Here is a 23,004-nt window from a genome sequence, read left to right as displayed (position 1 = left end):
GGCCTGGGAGTAGGGTAGTAACTAATTATGATCATAATAGGACAATACTTATGATTTTGCTTGTTACTCTCAATATCCCATGAACAGGATTGTCTGTGCTGTCCACTGGGGTGAAAGTGGTACATTTCAACAGTGATGGCATCTGTGTCCCTACTGCAGTATGTGCACGTCAACAGGGGCCACCACGGTGAAGTGCCGACAGAGCTCTGCCCTGCCTGTGGTACTGGGGGTGGGTGAAGGATCGCTAGCCCGCTAGTTAGCACCCTTCAGAAAGTCTAGACTCTAGCTCCTCTCAGATCCTGCAGGCTGGACTCAGCTGCTCCTTGTGGGAGGGCTCCCCTATAGTTTTATCTATCAGGCAGAATCAACAGTCCTGGTGACTAACAGGCCATGGCCATAGCAAGGGTGACCAGAGTCGGGACTCCCTGTGTCAATATGCCTAGAGGGCCCTGGATGGAAGCTGTGAGCACGGCTCTGTGGAATGTGACCATCAGTTGGGTTTGGGGGGCCCCTTGGACCAGCCCTATGAGAACTGTAGGCTCTGTTTCATCACCAATATGTCCGTCTCTTGATCACCCATCATAATGTCCTTTGCTTGGCCCTGGCCCTGGATCCAGTGGGCACAGCAGCAGTGACTGGCAGAGAACCACATTGACACCTGTACTGGCAGTGCCTGGCCCAGTCGCTTCAGGGCTTGAGGCTGATCCTCAGCTATTCTGGTAGCTTTGCCCTCCATGTCCTGTGCTTACTGACTCAGAAACCACTTTCTTTGGGGACCCAATGCGCATGCTACCCATTTAAAAGGCCCAGAGGGCAGGAGAGCAAAGTTGCCTATGGATCAAGAACAGCAGGAAGCACAGCGCATGAGAGAACAGGCGGGAAGCCAGGTGAGGGAGGTTCCAACCACTTCTCCAGTTCTGCTCAGTCTGTCCAGGACAGACACAGATAAGGCTAGACCATCCGTCCTTCTCCTGAACGGACACAGATAAGGCTAGACCGTTCTTCTGGGCGAGCTTCCCTCACAAGCTTGACACACATCTTTGTCCTCCTTGGTGACATCTGTGATTTCTGCTGAACTGAACTGAAGCAGATGCTAAGCACAACAGTGTTCAGTCAGGCACTGACTGTGCCCTGCCCAGCTACCTGGTGGTCCTGTCCTCAAATCCCTCAGATCACCCAAGAGAACGCAAGGGACATCAGGGGACCTGGAAGCCCCCAGGGTCTTGTCTGATTGATCCTAAAACTGCAGAGAGGTGTTCAGCAAATACTAAAAGGAAGAAGGCAGGCAGGCAGACAGACCGACAGACAGACCGACAGATAGGCATCTGTCCTGTGTAGCTGGATAGTCATCAGATAGAAGGAAACTGATTAGCTGACTGGAAGGAAGGGGAGACAGACAGGCAGGCAGGCAGGCATACATACAGACCGACAGACAGACAGACAGAGTAATAAGACAGGGAATGAGGGGTCAGAGCAGCAGTTGTCAGTGCTCATGTTTACAAAGCCCTATCTCTATTCCATCGCTGCTCCTTTAACAATAACCCCTGCCAGCCTTTCAGCAGCAAGCAGCCTGTCCATTCCTCCTCCTCCCCTTCCTCCAACCAGCACTCCCCACGCAGTGCCTGTGTAGAGGTGCCTGCTCTAGGTGATGCAGACAGACCCGCCTGAGATGCGAGCCAGGCTGTCACAGCTGGAGCACAGAGAACTCAAGGAAGGCACAGGGAGGGACTCCTGGAGGAGGTAATGGCAGCTTACCTAGTGGGCTGAGGGGAGAGGGACGTCTCTGGCAGACCAGCTGCCAGTCACCCCACACATGGAAGGAGCCCAACTGTGGCATGACAAGGAACATAAACCCCGCTAGGTGATGAGGGAGGGGGAAGCCGCCCCTCATGGAGCTTTGCTCATAGACAGTCTGACTTGTAGAACAAAGCAGCAGGAAGACAGGGAAGGTCAGGGTTAATGCTGGCGGGAGGGGACATTACGGCGCCATTACAAGAACTGTAACCTACGTGTTGGATGGATGGGGTCAATCACTTCATCTGGATTTGAGTCACTGGGGCTCTGAGCATGCTTCCTCCTACACTCCCCAAGGCCAACGCCTCCACCCAGCTGGCCACAGACAAGCAGCTCACCCTCCGCGCTGACAGGAGAGAAAGCCATGTCCTGACACCAGGGACAGAGCAGGGTCTGCAGCCCCTGACTTCCTGGCAAACCTGTACAGATCCTGAGGGCTACCTAAAGAGGCATCTTGCCCAGCACAGGCTGTGTGAGATAGGTAGTGGTCCCTGTGTGGCCGCAGGCATGTGTAAGCATGTTCATGCTGGTGTACAGACTCCAGTTCTCCTACTGTGTGTCTGACAGGAGCCAGATGCACAGCCGGGCCACGTTCAGAGCCGGGTGTAGCAAACTCGGGGAGATGTGGCAGCTGCTGCTGACAGTTCCAAAGCTCTGCCTGGCCAAGAAGTGTCTCACTCCCTGTGGCTCAGGCACTTCTGGTGACAGTGATTGACACCTGAGAGCAGCCTCCCTCTGGCCACCCAGGGGCCTCGTGGAGTCATTCCAGACTCATCCACCTCCTGTAGCAACCAGTGACGGGCACCAGCTGCCCTGGACCTGAGAGCAAGGGAGTAACAGAGAGGGTCTCCAGACACGGCCAGCCCGCCCAGGTCTGGACAGAAGGCTGGGCGTCCACAGCACACACAGACCACCTTCGATGCCAGGGCCATGCTGCACCAAATATGGCAACAAATCTCTTTCCCGACAAGACAACTTTCTTGCTTTTAAAAATGAAGCATTTCCCACATCTCAACCTGTTTATTTCAACTGTAGAAAATTCTTAGGGTGCCACAAAGCAATCTTTTTTTGTGTGAGCATGCCTGTGCATGTGTGTGTGCAAGCCCAAAGACAACCTCAGCTGTCATTCCCCTGGGGCTGTGCCACTTGGGTTTTTGAACCAGGGTCTCTAAGACACCTGGCCAGTGCAGTCCAGAGGTCACTTGTCTCCGGTGCTCCAGTCCCAGTGTATAAGTGTATGCCAGCACCTCTGGCTTTTTATCTGTGGATTCTGAGTTTGTTTAGGCAATCTCCTCCATCCTCTCTGAACTTTATCCCCGCACAGCTTTACCTGGGGCAGCAACTGTCAGGAGAGGCTCAGGCCGCCTCATGGAATAGTCTGGGACTTCAGGGAGAGACTGGGTAGAAGAGCTGGAGTATAGTACCCATGCCCTGTGGAAGCGCAGGCAAGAACACAGCTTGGCACACCTGGGTCACCACATTGCCTCAGAGTCCTTTCTCTTAATTTGGTAAGTGGGACTCAGCGGGAGGAACTATGAAAGCTCCCTGCAGCCTGTACACAGAGGGCAGTGGGCAAGACCAGGGGCTTGAGGTCATCTCATGATGTCCGGCTTATGATTGTGGGCTTAACAAGAAAACAGGCCCCGTGTGAGGAACCACCCTGGACAGGCCTCAGTGCTGTGAATCCCAATGGCCACAGCCTAAGCCTGTCCAAGCTTTCCACAGCCAAGGCCTACTACAGCAACCAGGACCTCAGTAGTGACCCCCTCTTCTTAGATTCGGGGTCACACCATTTCATTTTCTCTGTCTCCTACCTACAACATACCACCAGGAAAGCAAGGGGTCTCATTTGCAAAGGCAACCCTTTGGCCTGAGGTGAATATCCAGCCTTGCTCAGGCTGCAATTATTCCGAGAGATACAACATGCACAAGGGGACAAGGGCCAGGTTATATGGACACTCTGACCAGAGCCTGCAGCAAACTACACCCTATGCAGCTGTTAGTCCCCAAAGGCCAAGCGTGATCAATACCTGCTGGGATGCTTAAGTGTCACCTTCACTTCCAATTTAGTGGGATCAATCAGAGAAAGGAGGCCAAACACCTCCTTAACAATTCCCTAGGACCCAGAAGTCCTGCTTCTTGGTGACACGCTGACCCCCAGTGACAGTGCAACCTCGCCTTCCCCTTTGTCCACTCTGAGGCTTCTCACTCCTGCCCGTCTGCTTTGGAGTCTCTGGCAATGAAGGTTGCTGGTGGCCAGTTTCACCCTGGCTACCGCAGACCGAGCGAGCAGTCTTTGTACACTCTTATTTGCATTGTCTTTTCTCTGGTCCCCATCAAGATCCCACAGTATTCTAATTGCTGCCACTGTGGAAGAGCTGCCCATCATCACCCACGGCATCCAAACAGAGAGCAAGCGGATAAAAACAGAAAGTCGGGGGTGGTGGCTGTACATGTATCATTAGTCCCAGCGCTCGGGAAGCAGAGGCAGGAAGATCGCTGAGTTCGAGGCTAGCCTGGTCTACAGAGTGAGTTCTAGGACAGTCAAGGTTACACAGTGGAACCCTATCTTGAGAAGCAAGCCAAGAAACAAAACACTGAAGAAGTCCAGACTTGACGTAGGTAGAGGTCTCAGCTGGGCATGAAGAGTCTGAGCCACCCGCCTGGTCACTGAAATACCTACTCTCTGCATGCGCCTGCTGTCTTACTAATGTTCCCCAACTGTACCCAGAACACCAAGTCTGACCTACTGAACACGGAGTGCCACGCTTGATGTTGGGGACAGCCTCAAGTAGGAGGGTGGTAGACATGACCTCCCATGACTGAGGAGTCAGATAAGTATCCATTAAGGCCTCAGCCTAGCAAACTGCCTCCTCTAGGGGCAGTGCTGTGGGAGGGAAGCCAGCCTCCCCACTGTACTTGGCAGGAGGTGCCATCCCGGGACTCCCAGAAGCTAGGACCTGGCGCTGGGACTTGCTCAACAATAGGAGCTAATGCCCTCTATAGTTCATCAGAAGTGAAAGACGTGTGAGGCCTCAGGATGAGTACAAACTAGTTACAGCATTTTACCAAGAACTCTGCGTTCTTCCTTTTGGACTCTTGGCCTAGACCCTTGGGGGCTTTGGTGGGAAACACTAGAGAGCCCCGACTCCTCCACCCCACTGGAGGTCCCTTTGCTTCTGAGACCCTAACTGTTCCATACCTGAAGAAGCCACAGCTTGGAGTCAGCAAACTGCCCTGGGCCCGCTTCAGAGCTGGGATGGGAATGCCGAGCCCTTTGAGTCCCTTAGGGGGTGACCATATATCCTGGAGCTCCAGCCTCCCCGATGGCTTTCAAGCGATGCTACAAGAGGCCCCAGACTCTTCTAAAGCTATCTAGGGCCACTTTAGAAGACAAAGATCTAGTTTCCATGCCTATCCAAATGAAGACAATTCTACTTGGGTATGGTCTTTACATTAGGGGTCTGTGTGAGGCTTTCCTCTTGAACCTCTTGAAGCCTTTGCTAATCAAATAAAAAGGACAGAAATCACTGTGCTAACCATAGTCCCCAGAGTCTCTTCACTGAGGCTGGGCCAGGAGCAATAGGCACCTGGATGGGAAACAGCAGAGATAACTGTACCCCTTGCTAAGTGTGGCTGAATGTTTTGACTCAGTCTCTCTTCCTACTTTGGGGCTAGCCATGACATGGGACCATGGTGACTCTCCTAGGGATCTCCACTATGGTGTCAGGTCCTCAGAGAACCACTTCAGGAAAGACAGACAGCAGAGAGAGAGTCAAGGGGAGCAGGGGATCCCTGTTCACCCCTCCCCTCTGCACTGTGTAGGGCATCTCTCAGACTTCTGCATACTTTAGTGCCTGGAGTATCTGCATGACTCGCACACACAGGCTCACTGAGAGGCCATGGTTCCACGCAGGGCCAAGGGGGCCTGGAAATCTGTATCCCCACCTGGTTCCAGGCTGAAACACAGCCCCTAACTGCTCTCTGCTGCAAAGGAGTATCCAGCAAAGCCTTCCTCTCCTGGCTCAGAATCCCCAGGACAGGACTGAGGTAATGTTATTTACTTAGCAAGAGGCACCCAAGGAAGGCATTCCACAGTTGATTGGAGGCAGGAGGGGGCAAGGCTCAAACCATCCCATCCCCAGAGATTCTAGATGCCGGGTTTGCAAATCCAGGAGGACGAGCGGGTGGTGGGTGGGTGGGTGGGTGTCTACGGGCAAAAACTGGAGGGTCATCCCAGAGCAGAAATTTCATCTAAATACAAAAAGCCATTTTTAGGTTCAACAGAAGTGGCTGCTTCATGGAAAAAATGAAACTAAATTTATATAAAACTAATGATAAAACAGTATCCAAGGAAAGGCCTTCTCCACTTGGGTGCCAGGCTCTCCCCTCCCTTTGAGAGCCTGAGAAACCAGTCTCACAGATAGGCAGGGAAAAGAGCCAGCTGTTTCCTCTGTCACCAGCAAGCAGGCCGGAGAAGTGGCAGGAGGGGTGGAAAAGAAGAGGGACCTTCAACAGGGCAAATGTGTAGCCCCCAAAGAGCTTTTATCATACTGTCCCCTGCAGAACCCTCAGGGGCCTTGTTCTGAGGCTATTATTTAGATGAAAAGTTCTATGGAATGATAACTCCGGACCCGTGAAGTTCCTCACATTACAGCCCACCACAGCAAAAGCCCATGAAAGGTAGCACAAGCCGGGGCCGACAGTGCAGTTTGCAGTGACTGGGCTGAGGGACTGGCTCAGGGTCTGGAAAGAGACCATTCCAAACCGTGGAGGCACAGACATGAAACAATCCCTTTGTTCAGGGAGAAGTAGGAGAAGGGAAGGCTGCGGGAAAGATCCCTGTTCCTGGGAAGGGACTCTCGCCAATCAGGCCCTAGGACCACGGTAGTTTTGAGTTGCATTGAAAATGTTTCTAGTGCAAGGCACGATTTTCTCAAAGCCACACAGACACTAAAATAGAGCTAAATACGGAAAGTATGTATGACAGAGAAAGGTGCCCGAGACAGAACATTAATTGGAATGGTGAAGTCTAGAGTCCAGATGGCTCTGGGACAGGGTCAGCAAAAAAACAAAAACAAAAACAAAAAAACAAAAAGAACCAGAAAATAAGAAGCGATGCTGTTTCAATGGGCTAGAGTGGGGTCTTTTCTGTGCCCCGTAACAGTAAAACACAGCCGACTTTTTCCTAGTCAGAGGCAGGTTGCAGAGACAAAGGAAAGCCGGCCCGGCAGACTCCGCTTTGTGCCAACTGCTCCCACCCTTGCAGACACTCCTGAAACGGAGCCCGAGCGCCCCCTTGTGGCCACAGCAGGGAATATGAGATGTGTGTATAGAGTTGCTGAGGAAATACAGACTACAAAGCTCTCGAGAATAAGAAGAATGCCCCAAAGGGTGAGGTGGGCAGCCCTTGCGTCTGTGAGTGGGAAACATGACCTGCTCTGTCACATACCAGATGGATTTGTTTGTTTGTTTGTTTGTTTATTCATTCATGTATGTATGTTGACTTGACCCAAGCTAGAGTTTCCTGAGAAGGGAACCTCAGCTGAGAAAAAGCCTCCCTCAGATTGCCTTCATGAAGTCTGTGGGGCATTTTCTTGATTAATGACTGAGGAGGGAGATCGCAGCCACAGGGGCGGTGCCACCTTCAGGTAGGTGGGCCTGGGTTGTATAAGAAAGCAAACCGAGCAAGCCAGGAGGTGCAGTCCAGTGAGCAGCGTTCCTCCCTGCTCTGTGCTTTAGTTCTTGTCTCTCATCCCTCAGGGATGAACCTGAAGCGTAAGCCAAGTAAAGACAGCCTTTCTTCCCTGAGTTGCTTTCGCCCACGGCCTTTATCACAGTGGTAGAGAGTAAACCAGACCAGCAGGCTTTGGCCGAGTCCCCGAGTCGCCACCAGGCGAATCTTTTGATGGCCCTATGTGTAAGGGCTCCACCCTACCTCTTGCCACATTGCTGAAAGATGCCTGCAGTGGCCTCAAGCCCTGGTGCTGCCACTTGGGGCTATACGAACGAGCTCAAGCCATCTGACTCTCAGAGGCTCCAGTGTCCTACCACAGAAAACAAAAGCAATGCCCGGTGTCAGCCTCCAGGGCTCCCTTTCCCAAGCGGCTCCGGCAATGGGCCCAGAAAGCCATTTGGCACATTATGAATCTTTTCACAAATGAGGCCCGAGAGGAGCCATGAGCACGGAATGCACTCAGCGGGCTTCCCTGTGCTCTCGAACCTCGCCTGGTCCCACACGAAGCACACATACGTGTGTCCTGCCGCATACCGCACTTACTGCGGGTCACAGCCAATTTCAGAAGTGCAAGTCTCAGAGGTAACATGAGCTCCCGCAAGCAAACGCCAGTTAGCTCAGTTCCTGGCATTGAAAAAGCTCTGGAAAAACATTACTTATTATGCCTGACAGAGCTGATAATACCAACTGGGTGTCACATGGGTCCTTAAAAAAAAATCTGGCAGGAAGGGGGGTCTGCTTGGTGCTGTGTTCCCAGAATCCAGGAGCCAGGGGCCCCCCAAGAGCACAGAGCTCACTGCAGGTGGTCCCAGGCTGGCTGTCAGGCGCCTAAGACCTCCGCCCCGCCCCCACCCGCAACTCTGCCACTAGAGAAAGAAATTCAAGGCAGCACTTGCCAGCCCCAGGAGCAGTTTCCTACCCAAAAAAGGAGCCACTTGGCTAACTCTGTTGTTCAGCCAAAGGCTGGTGCAGCCTCAAAAGTCCATTTCAGTTTGTCACTACTCATGGTTACTTAGAACCACAGATGGCATGAGTTCAAACAAGGCCTTATGGCAGGGCCCCAGGGATGGGCGAGGCCGATAAGGGGTGGCATTACAGGTGTCTCCCCATGTCACCCTGGTATCCTTACTGCCTGTCGCTTGGGGACCAGATCCCCACTGGCTGGAGAGTACCGGGAGGCCAGGGATTCCCGTGGGCCTGCGGCAGCCACTGTGCCTGCCTGGGCAGCTGTGGCCAGTGTGAGGCCTCTGTGGTGATCTCAGGATTCTGCAGCCCCTGGCTCACATATCACACTGGGGGAAGACCAGTGCTGAGCGGGCACCGATTTGGGGGACTTCATTTGGTATGTCATTGCACTGAACACGACTCTGTCCGATTCTTTGGCGGCTCTAGTTTCAGGCCGGCCTTCCCTGTCTGTATACTGGGGACAGCAGTAAATTCCTAAGACCCATTTGTCACGGTGCTGAGGACAGTGCCCTGGCCCGTGGTGGTCAGGTTCTGCTGAAAGTAGTCTGTGATGACAGCTAATGCTAACATGTATGCACATTAGATGATCTTCCCCGGACTGCTCCAGGCAGCAGGTACTTCCAAGAGCCCGTTCATTTACTGAAGGAAACTGAAGCTGCAGATAGCCAGGAGCCTTGGCTACCAAAGGATGGAGCTAGAATTCAGGTCCCAGCAGTAAGCCCTCAAACTCCGTGCCAATCTAGTACCGTTCCCACCTCCAACTGATGCTTACAGGCAAGGAACAGATGAGGCTCAGCATGGGGGGTACAATATCATGCCTAGCACAGAAAATATTAGCTGCTCTTTGCTTGAGTCAAGAAGGAAAAGAAGTATTCTGGGATGACTGAGTGGCCGATTTCCATAGGGAAGCCATTGCGTTCTCAGCTCATTGTTTCCACTGGAGGGGCTGTGGCAGGAGATGTCTGGCTCTCCTCCTCCAGCCTGTGCCCTGTCCCCATGGCCAGCATAGGGAGATCCATGCCACCCACACTCAGGAGTGTCCGTCTAATTGGCGGGATGCCTCCTAGAGGAGTAAAGCCAAGGAAGTAGCTGGTCTGCCTCCTCATCGTCTACCGGAGTGGGGCGAGTGTGTGAAGTGGACACTGTCCCGTCACTCACTGCAGCCAGCACCTGTTGGTGCTTACACCCATGTTCATGGAGGTCTCCAATTGTCCTGCAGGAGCTGAAGGAAGTCCTGCCTTACAGATGGCGAAGCATGCTCTGGGGGCCAACAAGTCACACTGCCACTCTGCAAGGAGAAGCCGGGTCCCAATGGCAGCAGAGTGGGCCCAGCAGTCTGTACTACCGAGCTATCATAGGGTTAACTCTGTGGGGTTAGCCACAGATGGGGGATATCACTGGGGAGGGGCGGGTGATTCTGAGCCCAGTGTACTGGCTATTTTTGTGTCAACTTGCTTCTTGGTCATGATGTTTGTGCAGGAATAGAAACCCTGACTAAGACAAATTGGTACCAGCAGAGTGGGGTATTCCTGTGACAACCTGACCATGTTTTGGGGAGGACTGTGGAAGGACTTTGGAACTTTGGGCTTGAAGATCCATTCGTTGTTAAGAGCTCTGTCAGATGTTGTGTAGGAGCTTGGAAGATAATGCTGAGAACAGTGCAGAAGATGGAGGCCTGGTTTGTGAAATTTCAGAGGGAAAATTAAAGACTCTCTTCAGGGCCATTACTGTTTTTATTGTGAAGATTTTGTAGTTCTGGTTAGCTGGGGCTGAAGAATCAGCTGTGATTAACAAGATACCAGAACTACTAAAGCAAAAACTTTGCATTACTGGGACTATTGATGCTGGTTAGCTGGAGCTAAGAAATTAGCGGTGATTAAGAAGAGACCAGCATCGTTGAGGTGACATCTTCTGGGAAGTGTTTTCTGAAAGCACAAAGAGACTGTGTTCCAGAGATAGGCAAGGTTGTACTCCTTCTGCAGTGGGACTTGGTAATGTGTAAGGGTCACCCAGGTGGTACTGGTTTTGAAGGCATGAAGGGGTCACACAGCAGCTCAGGCTCGGCACTGTGAGAGGCCATGGAAGGCCATTGGTGAAGGTGCAGCCCCAGTTGTAATTGAAGGCCCAGGACTGAAGGGGTCACGCAGTGTTTTGGAGATGCCAGTACCACGAGATGACCACCAAGAGCAGCAGCAGCAGTGGAGTACAGGCATCTGGAGCCCAGAGGACGACGTATGTGCTACAAAGGGCATGGCTGGAGAAGTGACCCAAGCCCTTGGAGGAGCCCAGAAGATCGTGAGTTGGATCCCAGACGTTGGACGGTTGGAGATTGATTTTTGCTTTGATTGTGACTGTGCCCTGATATTTTCCCTCTTGAAGGAAGAAACTGTTTTAGTGGAGCCCACAGTTAAGAGACTTTTAATTGTAAAGAGAATTTGGATTTTAAAAGAGATGGATATTTTAAAGAGATTGAAATTTTAAGAATATGTAAAGACTGTGGGACTTTTAAAGTTATTTAGATCTTGGGGATGAATAAGAATGTAAGGGTTGAGGCTTACTAGTGATGTGTTTGTGTGTCAAGTTGACAAGGGGTCAATTGTACTGGCTATTTTTGTGTCAACTTGACACAGCTGGAGTTATCACAGAGAAAGGAGCTTCAGTTGAGGAAATGCCTCCATGAGATCCAACTGTAAGGCATTTTCTCAATTAGTGATCAAGGGGGAAAGGCCCCTTGTGGGTGGGACCATACCTGGGCTGGTAGTCTTGGGTTCTATAAGAGAGCAGGCTGAGCAAGCCAGGGGAGGCAAGCCAGTAAAGAACATCCCTCCATGGCCTCTGTATCAGCTCCTGCTCCCTGACCTGTCTGAGTTCCAGTCCTGACTTCCTTTGGTGATGAACAGCAGCATGGAAGTGTAAGCCGAATAAACCCTTTCCTCCCCAACTTGCTTCTTGGTCATGATGTTTGTGCAGGAATAGAAACCCTGACTAAGACACCCAGCCACCACAAAGACGGGTGATAATGAGTGATACTGAGGGGGAACTGAGCCAACTCTCTTGAGCACACCAGGTTAAAGCCCCATGGCCCAGACATTTGAACAAATGACATCGGAAGAAGTGGAGACCTACCGCATGATTCCCAGGGGATCCAGCACCTCTTCCTCCTCCTCTTCCTCCTCCTCCTCTTCCACCAAGGACTTCTCCACATCCTTGCTGCTCAGGCCCAATGTGGGTGGCTGCACTTCATCCTGCTGCTCAAAGAAGTCAAAAGCCTCATCACTGTCCCCTGGCTGGCTGGCTGTGTCATCCAACACAGAGGGATCTCGGGTGGCAAGGCCTGTAGCCCCTGGGGCTCTGGTGCCTGTGGAAGAAAAGGAAAACAAGAGCTTGCTGTCTGCTTTCAAGGTGACATCACCACACCCACCTGCCTAAGCCTAAGCCAGGTTCTGAGGTTGAGGGATTGATTCCATTAACCTCCTGACACCAAGCTCTGCTTTAACCTGAGTGGAGAGTCTGGAGAGCGCCAAGTGCTGTGCTGTCCCACTGTGACATGACGCTCAAGGGAACCCGCTGCTGCCTGGCCATGGGCAACGTCAGACCAAGCCTAAGGCAGGAGTTCCCAAAAGTGTCTTATAAACTTTTTCCAGGGAGACATTCTATGTTGATAGGGTACTATCTGCAGAACAGAGGAAGAATTCCACCCATGTGTAGCTTAACGAGCTGAATTTAACTGGAGCTACTAACAGGGGCATGGAATGCTTATAACAGTTACACTATGTAAAAAAAGCCTCTCTCCTAACCACTGTTAACAGTCTGTCTGTCTATCCACCCCCCATCTACCTCTTAATTATCTGCCTGTCCATCCATCCATCCACCTGTCTAGCTACCTATCTATCCATCAATCTATTTGTCTGTTCTTCCATCTGCCCTGTCAGTCCCCTGGGGAGGTGTAGGGCCTTGTGAGCCCCTCCTACCCCCACGAGGGAAGGTTAATGGACCCAATCTTGTATCGCTCACATACAGGTAAGTGGTCACAGATGCTAAGAATTCAAGAGGGCTATGTCATGCCAGAGGAGAGTGTGCCACAATACCCAGAGTTATCCATGCCACAGATAACTGCCCACTAACGCAGTGGTGAAGTGCAACAGCCAACGTCCAATCAGGCTGGACCAGGGCTGTTTCTTTCAGAATGTTTTACAGTAGTAAGTCCAGCAATGAACTCTGCTGACATAGACAGACAACGCCAAGAGCTTGCAGTATCAGATTACCACCGGATGAGTGCAGTGAGCATGTGGAAGATCCCAGGACAGACGCGATCACCCCAGGACAACCGGGCTTACATCAGTGCTGCTCAAAGCACGGTTCAGAGACAGGTATTCAAGATAAGTTAAGTTCAGAAAGGGGAAGCAAGGCCCAGAAATGTCTGTAGGGGCTTGGCATCACCACAGCCTCTGAGCACACAGGATTGTGAATGCATCTGTCTGTGAAAGGCTGGGAATGACTAGCTAGTTATCCTTCAAACAGTCACTTAAAAAATAAAAATCACCCAGCTAGGTGTGGTGGCACACACCTTTAATCCCTGCATGGGAGGCAGAGACAGGTAGATCTCTGTGAGTTCGAGGCCAGCATGGTCTGTGTAGTGAGTTCCAAAATAGCCAGGGCTATATAAGAAACCGTGTCTTGAATGAATGAATGCATGAATGAATGAGTGAATAAATGTCACTCAGTAGTTAAAACCTTGGCATTTGGTTTATGGGAATTATGCTCTGTGCCGTAGAACTGGAGATCCATAGGATTAGAAAAGAGCAAAGTGAAATGACTGACCAGAAGACCGAGAAGGTGAGGAGGGAGCCAGGCTCCATCCATAGCTGTGGCCTGGCCCTGCCATTCAGGGCAGGAAGGGCAGACGCTTCTCTTCTCTAGGGGAACTTCGGTAGACAGAAGGGGGGGGTCTTTTGATCATTTCCCCCAATGATACGCTCTGTCTGAAGCACTTCGCGTGTTAGTTCATACGATCGCCACAGTCTCCATCAGAAAACGACTTCTCTTAGAGAGAACACTGGTGTAAGGGAGAGCGGGGGTGGGGAGCTCCCTGGTGCTGTACCGAGAGTGTGAGGTCCTTAGTGCTGGGAACAAGGGTGTCAGACACGCCCATAGTCTCTGTGTGGGGCGTGGGCTGAGCGTATAGCCCACGAGGGATGGGGCCAGCAGAACAGTATTCCCAGGCTGACAGGTCTGGGTGGCAGGAGGCAGAGGGACATATGGACACATAGCAAGTGTCAACGCGAAGGGAGATATACATCGACGATGGCCAGGAAGGACATGGTGAGGTCACTCTGTGGGCTGGGTCTCCCGCTCACCATTCAGCCCAGGGGCTTATCGAGGCCCAACTCCCTAAATATCCTTGCTAAAGCTCGAAGGCCATGGAGGGTGGTAACGGGCCTCCCACTGAGTCACAGTGGTGAGGTGGGTTCTGGGATGCAGAGACCTCACGGACATGGGACAAAACCTTGGGTACCTAAGAATTCTAGCAGCTCTGGGCTGCCTGCCAACTGGGCATCCTTGGAGACACAGCGTAGGATCTCATCAAACATGGCTCGCCTCTCCCGGATGTCAGACTCCCCGACAAACAGGACCTTCCTAGGTAGCGGGGGCAGGTTGGCTGCTGGGTAACAACTGTACAGCTTCTGGTAAAACTCCTCGATCTCGCTGTATTTTTTAGAGACCTGGAATGAGAGGAGCATGGGGTTTCCTGAGAGAAGAACCAAGGCTGAGAAGTTTCCTCACCCTGACCAGATATGTGCCTGGAGCAGGCCTGCCTGCTGGCCCTCTATACCCCTCCCAGCCCCAATCTCTTCCCCAGGGACATCTCAGAGTCCCAAAGGAAGGACACAACAATGGAGTGATTTAAGGTACCCCTGCAGGCTCATGTAAAGGACACAGGGACCTGAACCTGGCCTCCGCCTATTCTGGGCTTTCTGAACCTGAGTAGAGTGAGCTTGGCACCTGGCCGATGTCAGGCCATCTTGTGACAGCACTGTGTGACCTTTCCCCAGAACAGGACAGGTGGGGCCTTTCCTGACAGAGGTTGAGTAAGGTTAGCAGGAGTCAATGGTGCATAGGGGTCTGGGTGAAGCAGACCACAGCTCCTGCTGCTGCCGCCAAGGGGTCCCAGGTGTCCCTTGCATCTCTGAAGGTGGTACTTGGTTTACTGTAAATCACAGGATAGCTGCTCCGATGGGTCGAATCTGCCTCCTCTACCTCCCCACAGCTCCGTGAGCATGCATTTGTTGACACAGAAATCCCCAGCTGGCTCTGGACGCCGTGTGGTGAGCAGCCATAGCCCCGCCATTGCCGGGATCTGTACAATCCGTATGAGCTCAGACAAAAGTCACTTGCCTTATGCCACAGCCTTCACCAACACCCTCCATTTATCTCAGTCCTGAACTCCTTGGTGGTTCCCTGGAGGCCAGGCCCATCTCCCCAGGAAATATGTGGCAACGTTAAGAATGAAGGCATGGATGGCCCGCCTGCCCACTCCTCCAGGCCTGGCTGCACCACCTTGGGTATGTATGCTAGTGTGTGGCAGACTGTGGATGTCCCCATCATTTGGGGGCTCAGAAAGGCATGGTGGTTTCCTTGTGGGCCACATCTCAATAACCAACACACCACCCAGTGTTAAGGTCTTAGAACCCAGGAGATATTTGTATAGTGGCAGTGGGGGTGGAACCCCAGAAACCTCCAAGTGGGGGGGGGTCCCCTGGGATAGGTAGCTGCTGTCCATAGTTGAACACAAGAGCCTGGTTCTGGAACTTTCCTGGAAAGAACTCCCAGGGAAAGGGTACGGAGGATTCTTGGTGCACCAGCTGGGTGCTCAGGCTGGAGTTCCTGAGTTGATCTGAGGATCAGGCAGCTGCAGCCTGGCCACAGTGAGGGATGAGCACCCCCTGCTGGCCTAACTGCTCCATGCAGGCTCAGGCCACAGACCCACAAGCCAGGCCCTGTGAGGGGCAGAGAGGGAGCTTTAAGCCCAGGCTCCTGGCACCATCCAGGGCTCTCATCCACTTGTGTGCTAGGCAGAACATCAGGCAGCCAACAGCAAACACGGCAAGGACAACAGGGAGCTAAGTGGGGACACAGAAGGATCGAATGGCTCTGTGTGGCAGGCAGTGCAGAGCACTGGGCCAGCACGACGCTGCCTCTGTCCTCTAATAGGTACGTATGTACGTACATGTACACGTACGCGCACACACACACATACACACACATCTGTGTAATGAGATACGCAGGGTGTCTGCCAGACCTCAGGCACAGTGCTCCTGCCTGGGGGCTGGCTTCATTTCATGGCTAGCAACTAAATGCTTGCTTCTATTAAGAAGCATATATCCTCCTAAGGCACAGACACAAAAGGCTCACTAATTCTTTTAGCTAACTCATCCAATTCTAGGGGGACCACAGACCTGGAAGCATAACTCTGGCCTACACCCTTAGATACCACTGTGTGTGTGTGCGTAAGCAAATGAGTTTCCCTGGCCCTCTCAGGTCTGTGAGGCCCCTGCATGTATGTGCACACCCATACTCTGTACACGCCCCAACATGCTTTCCACAGGGCGTGGGCATCGCTGTTTAGGACCATGCAGCACTAATGTGGCGTGTGGCAGTGTGACAGGTGACCTTTCATTCACCCAGCCTTTTGTGCAGGACAGAACAGGCTGCGCTGGACCCCAAGGGCTCCCAGGATGCTGCCTCTCTCCCTCAGAGCCCAGAATCACTGGGTGTACCTGAGCTCACGTTCCGACCACCAGGAGCTGCAACTGGCCCCTCACAGAAGAGCCACACTAGAACGCAGCAGACCCAGAACCGTGGCTTACGGTCCACCTGGGTTCAATCAAGAGTTGGTCTAAGGAGCAATCAGATAAAAAATAGCACTGGGGGAGTGACTCATGATATATATTCTATCCTTTCCTTTTCTCTGAGCTGCCTGGAGGTGCCCAACCAAACCATTGCAGCCACTCCCCTGTGGTACTAAAGGACTTTGGTTCATTTTACCTTAGCCTAAGATCCTGAGGCCTGTTTTTCATTCTCACCAGGTCTGGATCCCTTCCATAAGAGGCCAAAGGGTAGAAAAATGTATGAACCCATTACACTGTTTAGTTGAAGTTCTCTGTTCCCTTAGCTTCCTTGCCTTCAGCCTGCCAGCCTTCCCTTCTGCCTTGATGGCTGCCCCAGCTGTCGTCATTGGCCTGGCTGGTGTTTCAGGACATCATCTCAGCATTTCTCCCGTCTCTCCACCTCTGCTCTCTGGGTAGCTTCACCCACTCCCAGCTCTTAACAGGGCCTCAAAGCTGATACCTAAGTACCACTCCTATGCTGGGCTTCCCATGCCCGCCCAGTGGGTGAGTACTACACGCTCACCACAGCCTCTAAGGTGCTCCTGGCCGGTGTGGCTGATCTCGGCCTTGTGCACACTGTAAGCATCTCCTCTCCTTGTCTCTTAGCCTGCTGTTTCTGCGGGCTCCCAGCATGGAGGCTTACTATGGTGTCCTCAGAACCAAGTGTCTCTTGGCCCCCAGTGCTTTGCTGTCACTAGATGCTCTGGTTAAAGGCAGGCAGGACTGTCACTTCCCTGCTTAAAACTACATGGCCGCAAGACACGTCCAGGTTCAACCTGAACCCTGCAAGTCATCTACCCTTGTCTCCTCCCATGCCACCCCAACCCGAGTCCTGTTTCTGGGACAGTCTTCCCACCTCTCCTGTTGTTTAACACCATCTATGCTCTTGAGACAGGGTTTCTCTGTGTAGCCCTGGCTTTCCTGGAACTCTGTAGACCAGGCTAGCCCTGAACTCAAGAGCTCCACCTCCCTCTGACTCCTGAGTGCTGTAATTAAAGGTGTGCGCCACCACCATCCAGTGCTACCATACATACACTCTTTAAACCATCGTCCTCCCTTCGCCTCTTCCAAGATGCTGCCAGCATCTTCTCTTCAAAGTGCATTAGGCTGTCCCTCTACACCTTCCCAGGCTCTGTCACCCTCTATGCCTCTTTGCAAGTCTGCCTTGCTGTGGACTCTAGGCGCAGGTCTACTCTGGCGTTCCTGTCATCCCACACAGTCTAGCACTCCAGACCTTGGACCCATGTGGTATAGAGAAGTGTCATTCCTCGGAGAGGCAGACATACCTGCCTGGGCACCCTCAGAGCACCATGGCTAGGGTCCCTTGCTCACCAAGAACTGGACGACATCTTCGGGCCGGTGCTTGGCTGACTTGAACACAGCTAACCGCGTCACCACCAGGATCTGGTACTCCACATGGCCGGACATCATCTTACCCCGCACCTCCTGGTGCTGTGGGACAGTCAGGTCGAGGCCTGTGTGCGCATTCTGAACTTGTCTGTAAAGCAAAGGAAGGCAGGTCAGGATCAAATGCAAGTTAGCAGGCTTCACCAATGAGGTGGTCAGTGGGGCCCAGTCTCCAGGTGCTGGGTCATTCAGCTGTGTCCTTGTCAGTCTGTCCTTACATTCTGAGGGGTTAGGGGTACGTAGACCAAGAGAGGAGCCTGAGTCTGAGAAGACAGAGCAGGACTGAAGCCCTCTAGGGAATCTGGACAGACGTACTTCCTCAGTTCTGAAGGCAGCAAGGTTCAAAAGGCCAGATGCTTCCATCTGCCTTTAACCAGAGCATTCAGTGGCAGCTTGGAATGATGTCAGAGGCTGCAGGGAAACAGTGGCTTCCTCCTCTGGATATCCTTAGGGGACAGAGAGCCTTGCCTGAGTACAGTCAGAGCAAGCTCTCTGGGCTGCAAGGATGTGCTGGCCAATCCTTTTGCTCTCAGAGAGCAGTGAGGACCTACCAGAGCCCATGGAGTGAGTGGAGGGTTTTGTTTTTTGGTTTTTTTTAAAAACTTATTTTATGTGTGAGTACGTGTTGATCTCTTCATTCACACCAGAAGAGGGCATCAGATCCCATTACAGATGGTTTGTGAGCCACCATGTGGTTGCTAGGAATTGAACTCAGGACTTCTGGAAGAGCAGTCAGTGCTCCTAACCACTGAGCCATCTCTCCAGTCCCCCCCCCACCCCCCATCCCCCTTTTCCCATGGAGTGTTTTTAATGCAACACAACATACATACAAACACACACACAGGCCTGAGAACAAGGCTGTCACACTGGGACAGCATGCTAAAAGCATGAAATATGCAATGTGTCTGTGTGTGTGTGTGTCCAGGGACTGTACAGCCTTGTACACACAGGAATACTCGCATTCCAAGCATGAATCCCTCTGCCGGCTTGAGTTGGCTGCATCTGGCGAAGCATCACAAAGGCATCCACAGCAGACACATGCTGTGAGATGAGAGACACTACACCAGGCCACTTCTCTTTTGTACATTTTATTTTATGCCTACAGGAGCTTTGTCTGCATGAATGTAGTCTCCTCAGAGACCAGAAGAGGGCATTGGAACTCAGGAACTGGAGTTACAGACAGCAGTGAGCTGCCCCGTGGGTACTGGGAGTTGAACTCCTCTGGAAGAACAGCCAGTGCTCTTAATCCCTGAGCCCCCGAGCCAGGCCACTTCTTAACCAATGGCCAAATGAGAGTGCTCTCTGAGGCTGAATGAAGTTTTCAGTATCCAGGGTCTGAAGTGCTAGACTGTCACAAGGACAAGAAGGGGTATGGGAGCAGAGGCTAAGGTGTGGAGAAAGCAGCCGGCACGCCCAGCAGGTGGTTCTACCTAACTGATAGGAACAAAGGCTCCAACAGGAAGTAGCTTATCTTTGCTGTCAGAGTTTCAGGGAGCAATCCCAGGCAGCCTTGCTAGCTGTGATAGGGAAATGAGGCACTTTTTCTTCAGGCTTGTCAGGGCAATGAAGCTGAGGGATTGGGCAGGGAATGCAGGCTGATCACCCTGAATGGTAGAAGATGGCAGAGGGTTGTCAAGCCCCACTTGGAACCTCCCAAGGAGGTTTCCCACAGACAACCACACCAGGAACTGAACTCACACCCTATCCCTGTCCTTAGAGCCCCTGTATCGGCTCTACCATCTAAGTGAATCTCTCCATCTCCAGCTTGGCTCCCTTGTCTTCATGCCTAGGGCTCAGCTTCCTTTAAAATGCCCTGTTCATCAGCTCCTTTGCTCCTGTGCCCCGACACAATTATATTTCCTTATCCCTCCTGGATTGGCACAATTATGCTCCCCCGTCCTTCCCTAAGACTCCTGACTCCTGAGTTTTAGGCAAGAGCAGTAAGCCTGGGAACACCGCCTCATCCAGACATAGAGTTCGCAAGAAGTGGTCCCCAGACAGTATAAGCATCACTCTGGAACGCGCAAGAAAGATACACTTGGGTCACTCAACCAGAAGCCTGGGAGCATAATATCTCAAGCGTTGCATGCTATCTTATCACAAAAGCAAGCGGTTGGTAGGATATACTCACAGGCACAGTATACTCACTTGTGTCCTAAACCAAGCGGCTCAGTTGTGATGTGGCTACAGATCTCTTATGCATCCTTTATCCCCAAGGCTCAGCCTGATCTGGCTCACACTGCCCTCCAATGACCTCACCCAGACTCAAGACCTTCCATAGCATCCAGAGCCAAGGGCGGCCCAATTCCTACCCATGGTCCAGACTCTTCCCTCCAAACATCTCGCCTCTTACTTACCTAGCATCTCCATTTGATCGTCAATCATGCTTTAAAACAAACCCATCTGAACAAATGCTGGTTCCCTGGTTCTACCCACTCCCTATCCCAGGAAGCAGTGCGCTCAGGACAGTATAGCCCATCAGCTGACAGCCAACCTTACCATCCTCCAGACCCCAAAGTTCATCATTCAGAATACACAGAGAACCTAAACAGGCCGCAGCCCCTCCTCCCTCCCCTCCGTGCAGCCACTCCGCCACTGTCCACGTGGATTCCGGCCGGTGCCTGAAGGACATGGGTGCAGCAGCCACGGGTTCTCTGTCCCCTTGCTCCCATGGCCAGGCTGCCTATGTTTCCCACTGCACTCAGAATGAAACCTCATGGCCTTTCTCCATTGCAGGACACCTCACAGTCTCCAGGCTCCCTCTACATCAGCACACTGGCCTTTGGATTTTCTGTCTTTCCTGCTGAGCACACACTGCAAGCTCTCCTTCCTATAGTCCTTTCCACTGTGAGACTTCTCAAGAGCTTGTTCACCTGCCATCTCTCCGAAAGATATCCCTTGACCACATAGTATAAAACTCATGTCTGTCACCTGACCTGCCTCCCCATCATTCAGCTTCCTTCTCAGCATTTACTACCCTCGACATAGCTTATGTTTTCTCGCTGCCCAGCCATTCCCTCCAAAGCCTCCCTACTGTATCCTAGAACCTGGACTGGTGTCTAGCATCGAAGGGATCCCGAGAAAACACCTGCTGGGTGGATACTGCATGAAGCCCAGAGATGCCGCGCAGGAGGAGGCTGGAAACTCCAGCTGATTCTGGGTGCAGGGCCACTTCAGTGCTTACTTAGGTGGCTGCGCTCCTCAAAGGCAAGCTCCTTGGGTCTGCTGTGACTATCAGAATGGTGGACAGGGCACGACTCCTCCACCCTCACCATCAGCAGCACACTATGCCTGCTAACACCCGCGGGCATGCTAGCACCAAGGGAAGCCACCACTACCCTTCCTAGGCAGCAGCACCAAACTCACAGTCACAGTCTGGTGGCCCACAGGGACATTTACTGCTCCTGTACTCCTATCTCTCTAGATGGAACCTTTCTCTACAGGAAGGGAAACTGAGGCTCTGTGAAAGGGAACAACTCACGGGGTCATAGGAACATCTCTTTTATGGGGATGTGGCCTGCGGCCTCACCACACCAAGGAGAGCAAGCAGCTTTCAAGATCAGGGCGTATGTACGGGACCATACTTTTCTAACCAGGGAGCTGGGACTACAACTGAACTTGTGTTGGGTAAGCACCCGTTTGCCCATCTTGGCTAGAGTTTGTATACGGGGAATAAAGGCAGAGTATACGATTATCCTTAAAGTTCATCATTTCAGAGTTACCTAAAAATCGAGGAAGGAGTAGGACATCCACCCTACCCACAAGCCTTTCCAAGCCTCACCCTAGCTGTGAGTATGGCCTTGGGTGGTCGCACACTGCTCTGACCCCTTTGAGGAAGCTCCTGCGCTCTCTCCAGCAATAACTGCCAGGGTCTTAGTTCTGCGTAGTTGGGGTTCAACAGCAGCAGTGTGTTGCCCTGCCAACAGAACGTAATACGCCCCCTCCCGCAGCACCAGTCATTTTGGTGCGCGTATCACCTCCAGGGACACCTTGTTTTATTCACCTCGTCCCTGGTGCTTAGCATCGAGCTATTCACAAAGCTAGCGCAGAAAGGTTTGGGGGACCGGAAGAAATCCGCCCCCCCCCCCCACACACACACGCAGGGACAGGAAGCTGGGCCCTGTCCCAGCCAGCACTATCTCGCTAATCCCAGGCTTTTCTGGAGACTTGGGTGAGTGCTTGATCCTTTAGGGGGCCTCAGTTTCCTTGTCTGTAAAACGGGGACTCTTGACGGCGCGCCAACACGCCAGCAGGATAGTGTGCGGTGCAGCGGGATAAACCGTCAGCTGCTGGGACGTCTGGATAGTGCATGTTGGGGGTCTGGCTCACCTGGAGGTGCGGAGCACCGCCGGGGACTGCATGTCGGCTGCGGGCTGGCGGACGGTCACGGGATCTGGCGTCCTGGGCGTCGCTGCGTCCCCGCCCCGCCCTGCTCCGGCGCAGCGCCATCTCCCCAGCCCTTGCCCGCCCCCTGGTGGCAGCGGCTGTGCACATCGCAGTGTCTGTGGCCTCGGAGTAGAGAGGTTATCCCTGCTGCTCCTCCCTCCCTAGGTCCCCCATAGCCACCTCATGCCATTTAATCCTAGTATTGGCTTAACCTCTAACGGTACAGGAATCCAGCCGCTAGTTTTCAGGTTTCTCTCCAGGCTAGCTACAAAAGCACTCTCTTCTCTCCCTGGGGTCATTTTCACTTATGCAGTCAATCACTCAGTCAACTCTGTCCCTTCAGGCTTGTGGGCTGTCATTGAATACAACCCTCCTTTCGGGCTCTTCTCCTAAGGTTTCCTGTCCCCTCCACCTCTTCTTTCTGTCTCAGTCTCTGTCTCTGTCTCTGCCCCCCCCCCTCCTCTCTCCCTCCCCTCAAACATGTACTCTTGGTCTTGGCCTGGCTTGCTTTGCATTGAGGAGGAGGTCTTGGACATTTTATTCTGTATGTCTCTGGCTTAGTGGATCCCCTGGGAATGTACTCAACTCTCTACCCCAGGAGAATGAGAGAGACCATACCTGCTGTTTCCTGTCTTCTGCCCGTGGCTCAGGAGACTGAAACCAGGGCCAGGTGACAGGTACAAACTGCTGTCTGTCCCTTGCTCTCTCCAGTGATAAGTAGCTGCAGATGCTGGGCCACACCAGAAGCACTTAAGGGACATATTATGTTCCCGTTTTAGTGTGTGTGTGTGTGTGTGTGTGTGTGTGTGTGTGTGCGCGTGCGCA

The 23,004-nt window shown here is 52.6% G+C and overlaps 1 protein-coding gene across 1 annotated transcript in view; it reads right to left on the bottom strand.

Moving 5' to 3' along the window:
• Window positions 1-22,203, bottom strand: part of Hs1bp3 (HCLS1 binding protein 3) — a 31,962-nt gene extending 9,759 nt beyond the window's left edge. Inside the window, exons 1-4 of the mRNA XM_021178846.2 lie at window positions 22,123-22,203; window positions 17,719-17,884; window positions 14,013-14,220; window positions 11,624-11,855 (exon numbers count right to left, since the gene is read on the bottom strand). Of these exons, the coding sequence (XP_021034505.1) occupies window positions 11,624-11,855; window positions 14,013-14,220; window positions 17,719-17,884; window positions 22,123-22,154 (638 nt within the window). The 5' untranslated portion in view covers window positions 22,155-22,203. The remainder of the gene's footprint in view (window positions 1-11,623; window positions 11,856-14,012; window positions 14,221-17,718; window positions 17,885-22,122) is intronic.
• Between the last annotated feature and the right edge of the window lie 801 nt (window positions 22,204-23,004).

The sequence above is a fragment of the Mus caroli genome, unplaced genomic scaffold (genome assembly GCF_978045245.1).
Source record: "Mus caroli unplaced genomic scaffold, Mus_caroli_1 scaffold_14, whole genome shotgun sequence".
Lineage (NCBI taxonomy): Eukaryota > Metazoa > Chordata > Mammalia > Rodentia > Muridae > Mus > Mus caroli.
This window is presented reverse-complemented; position numbering and strand designations above follow the sequence as displayed.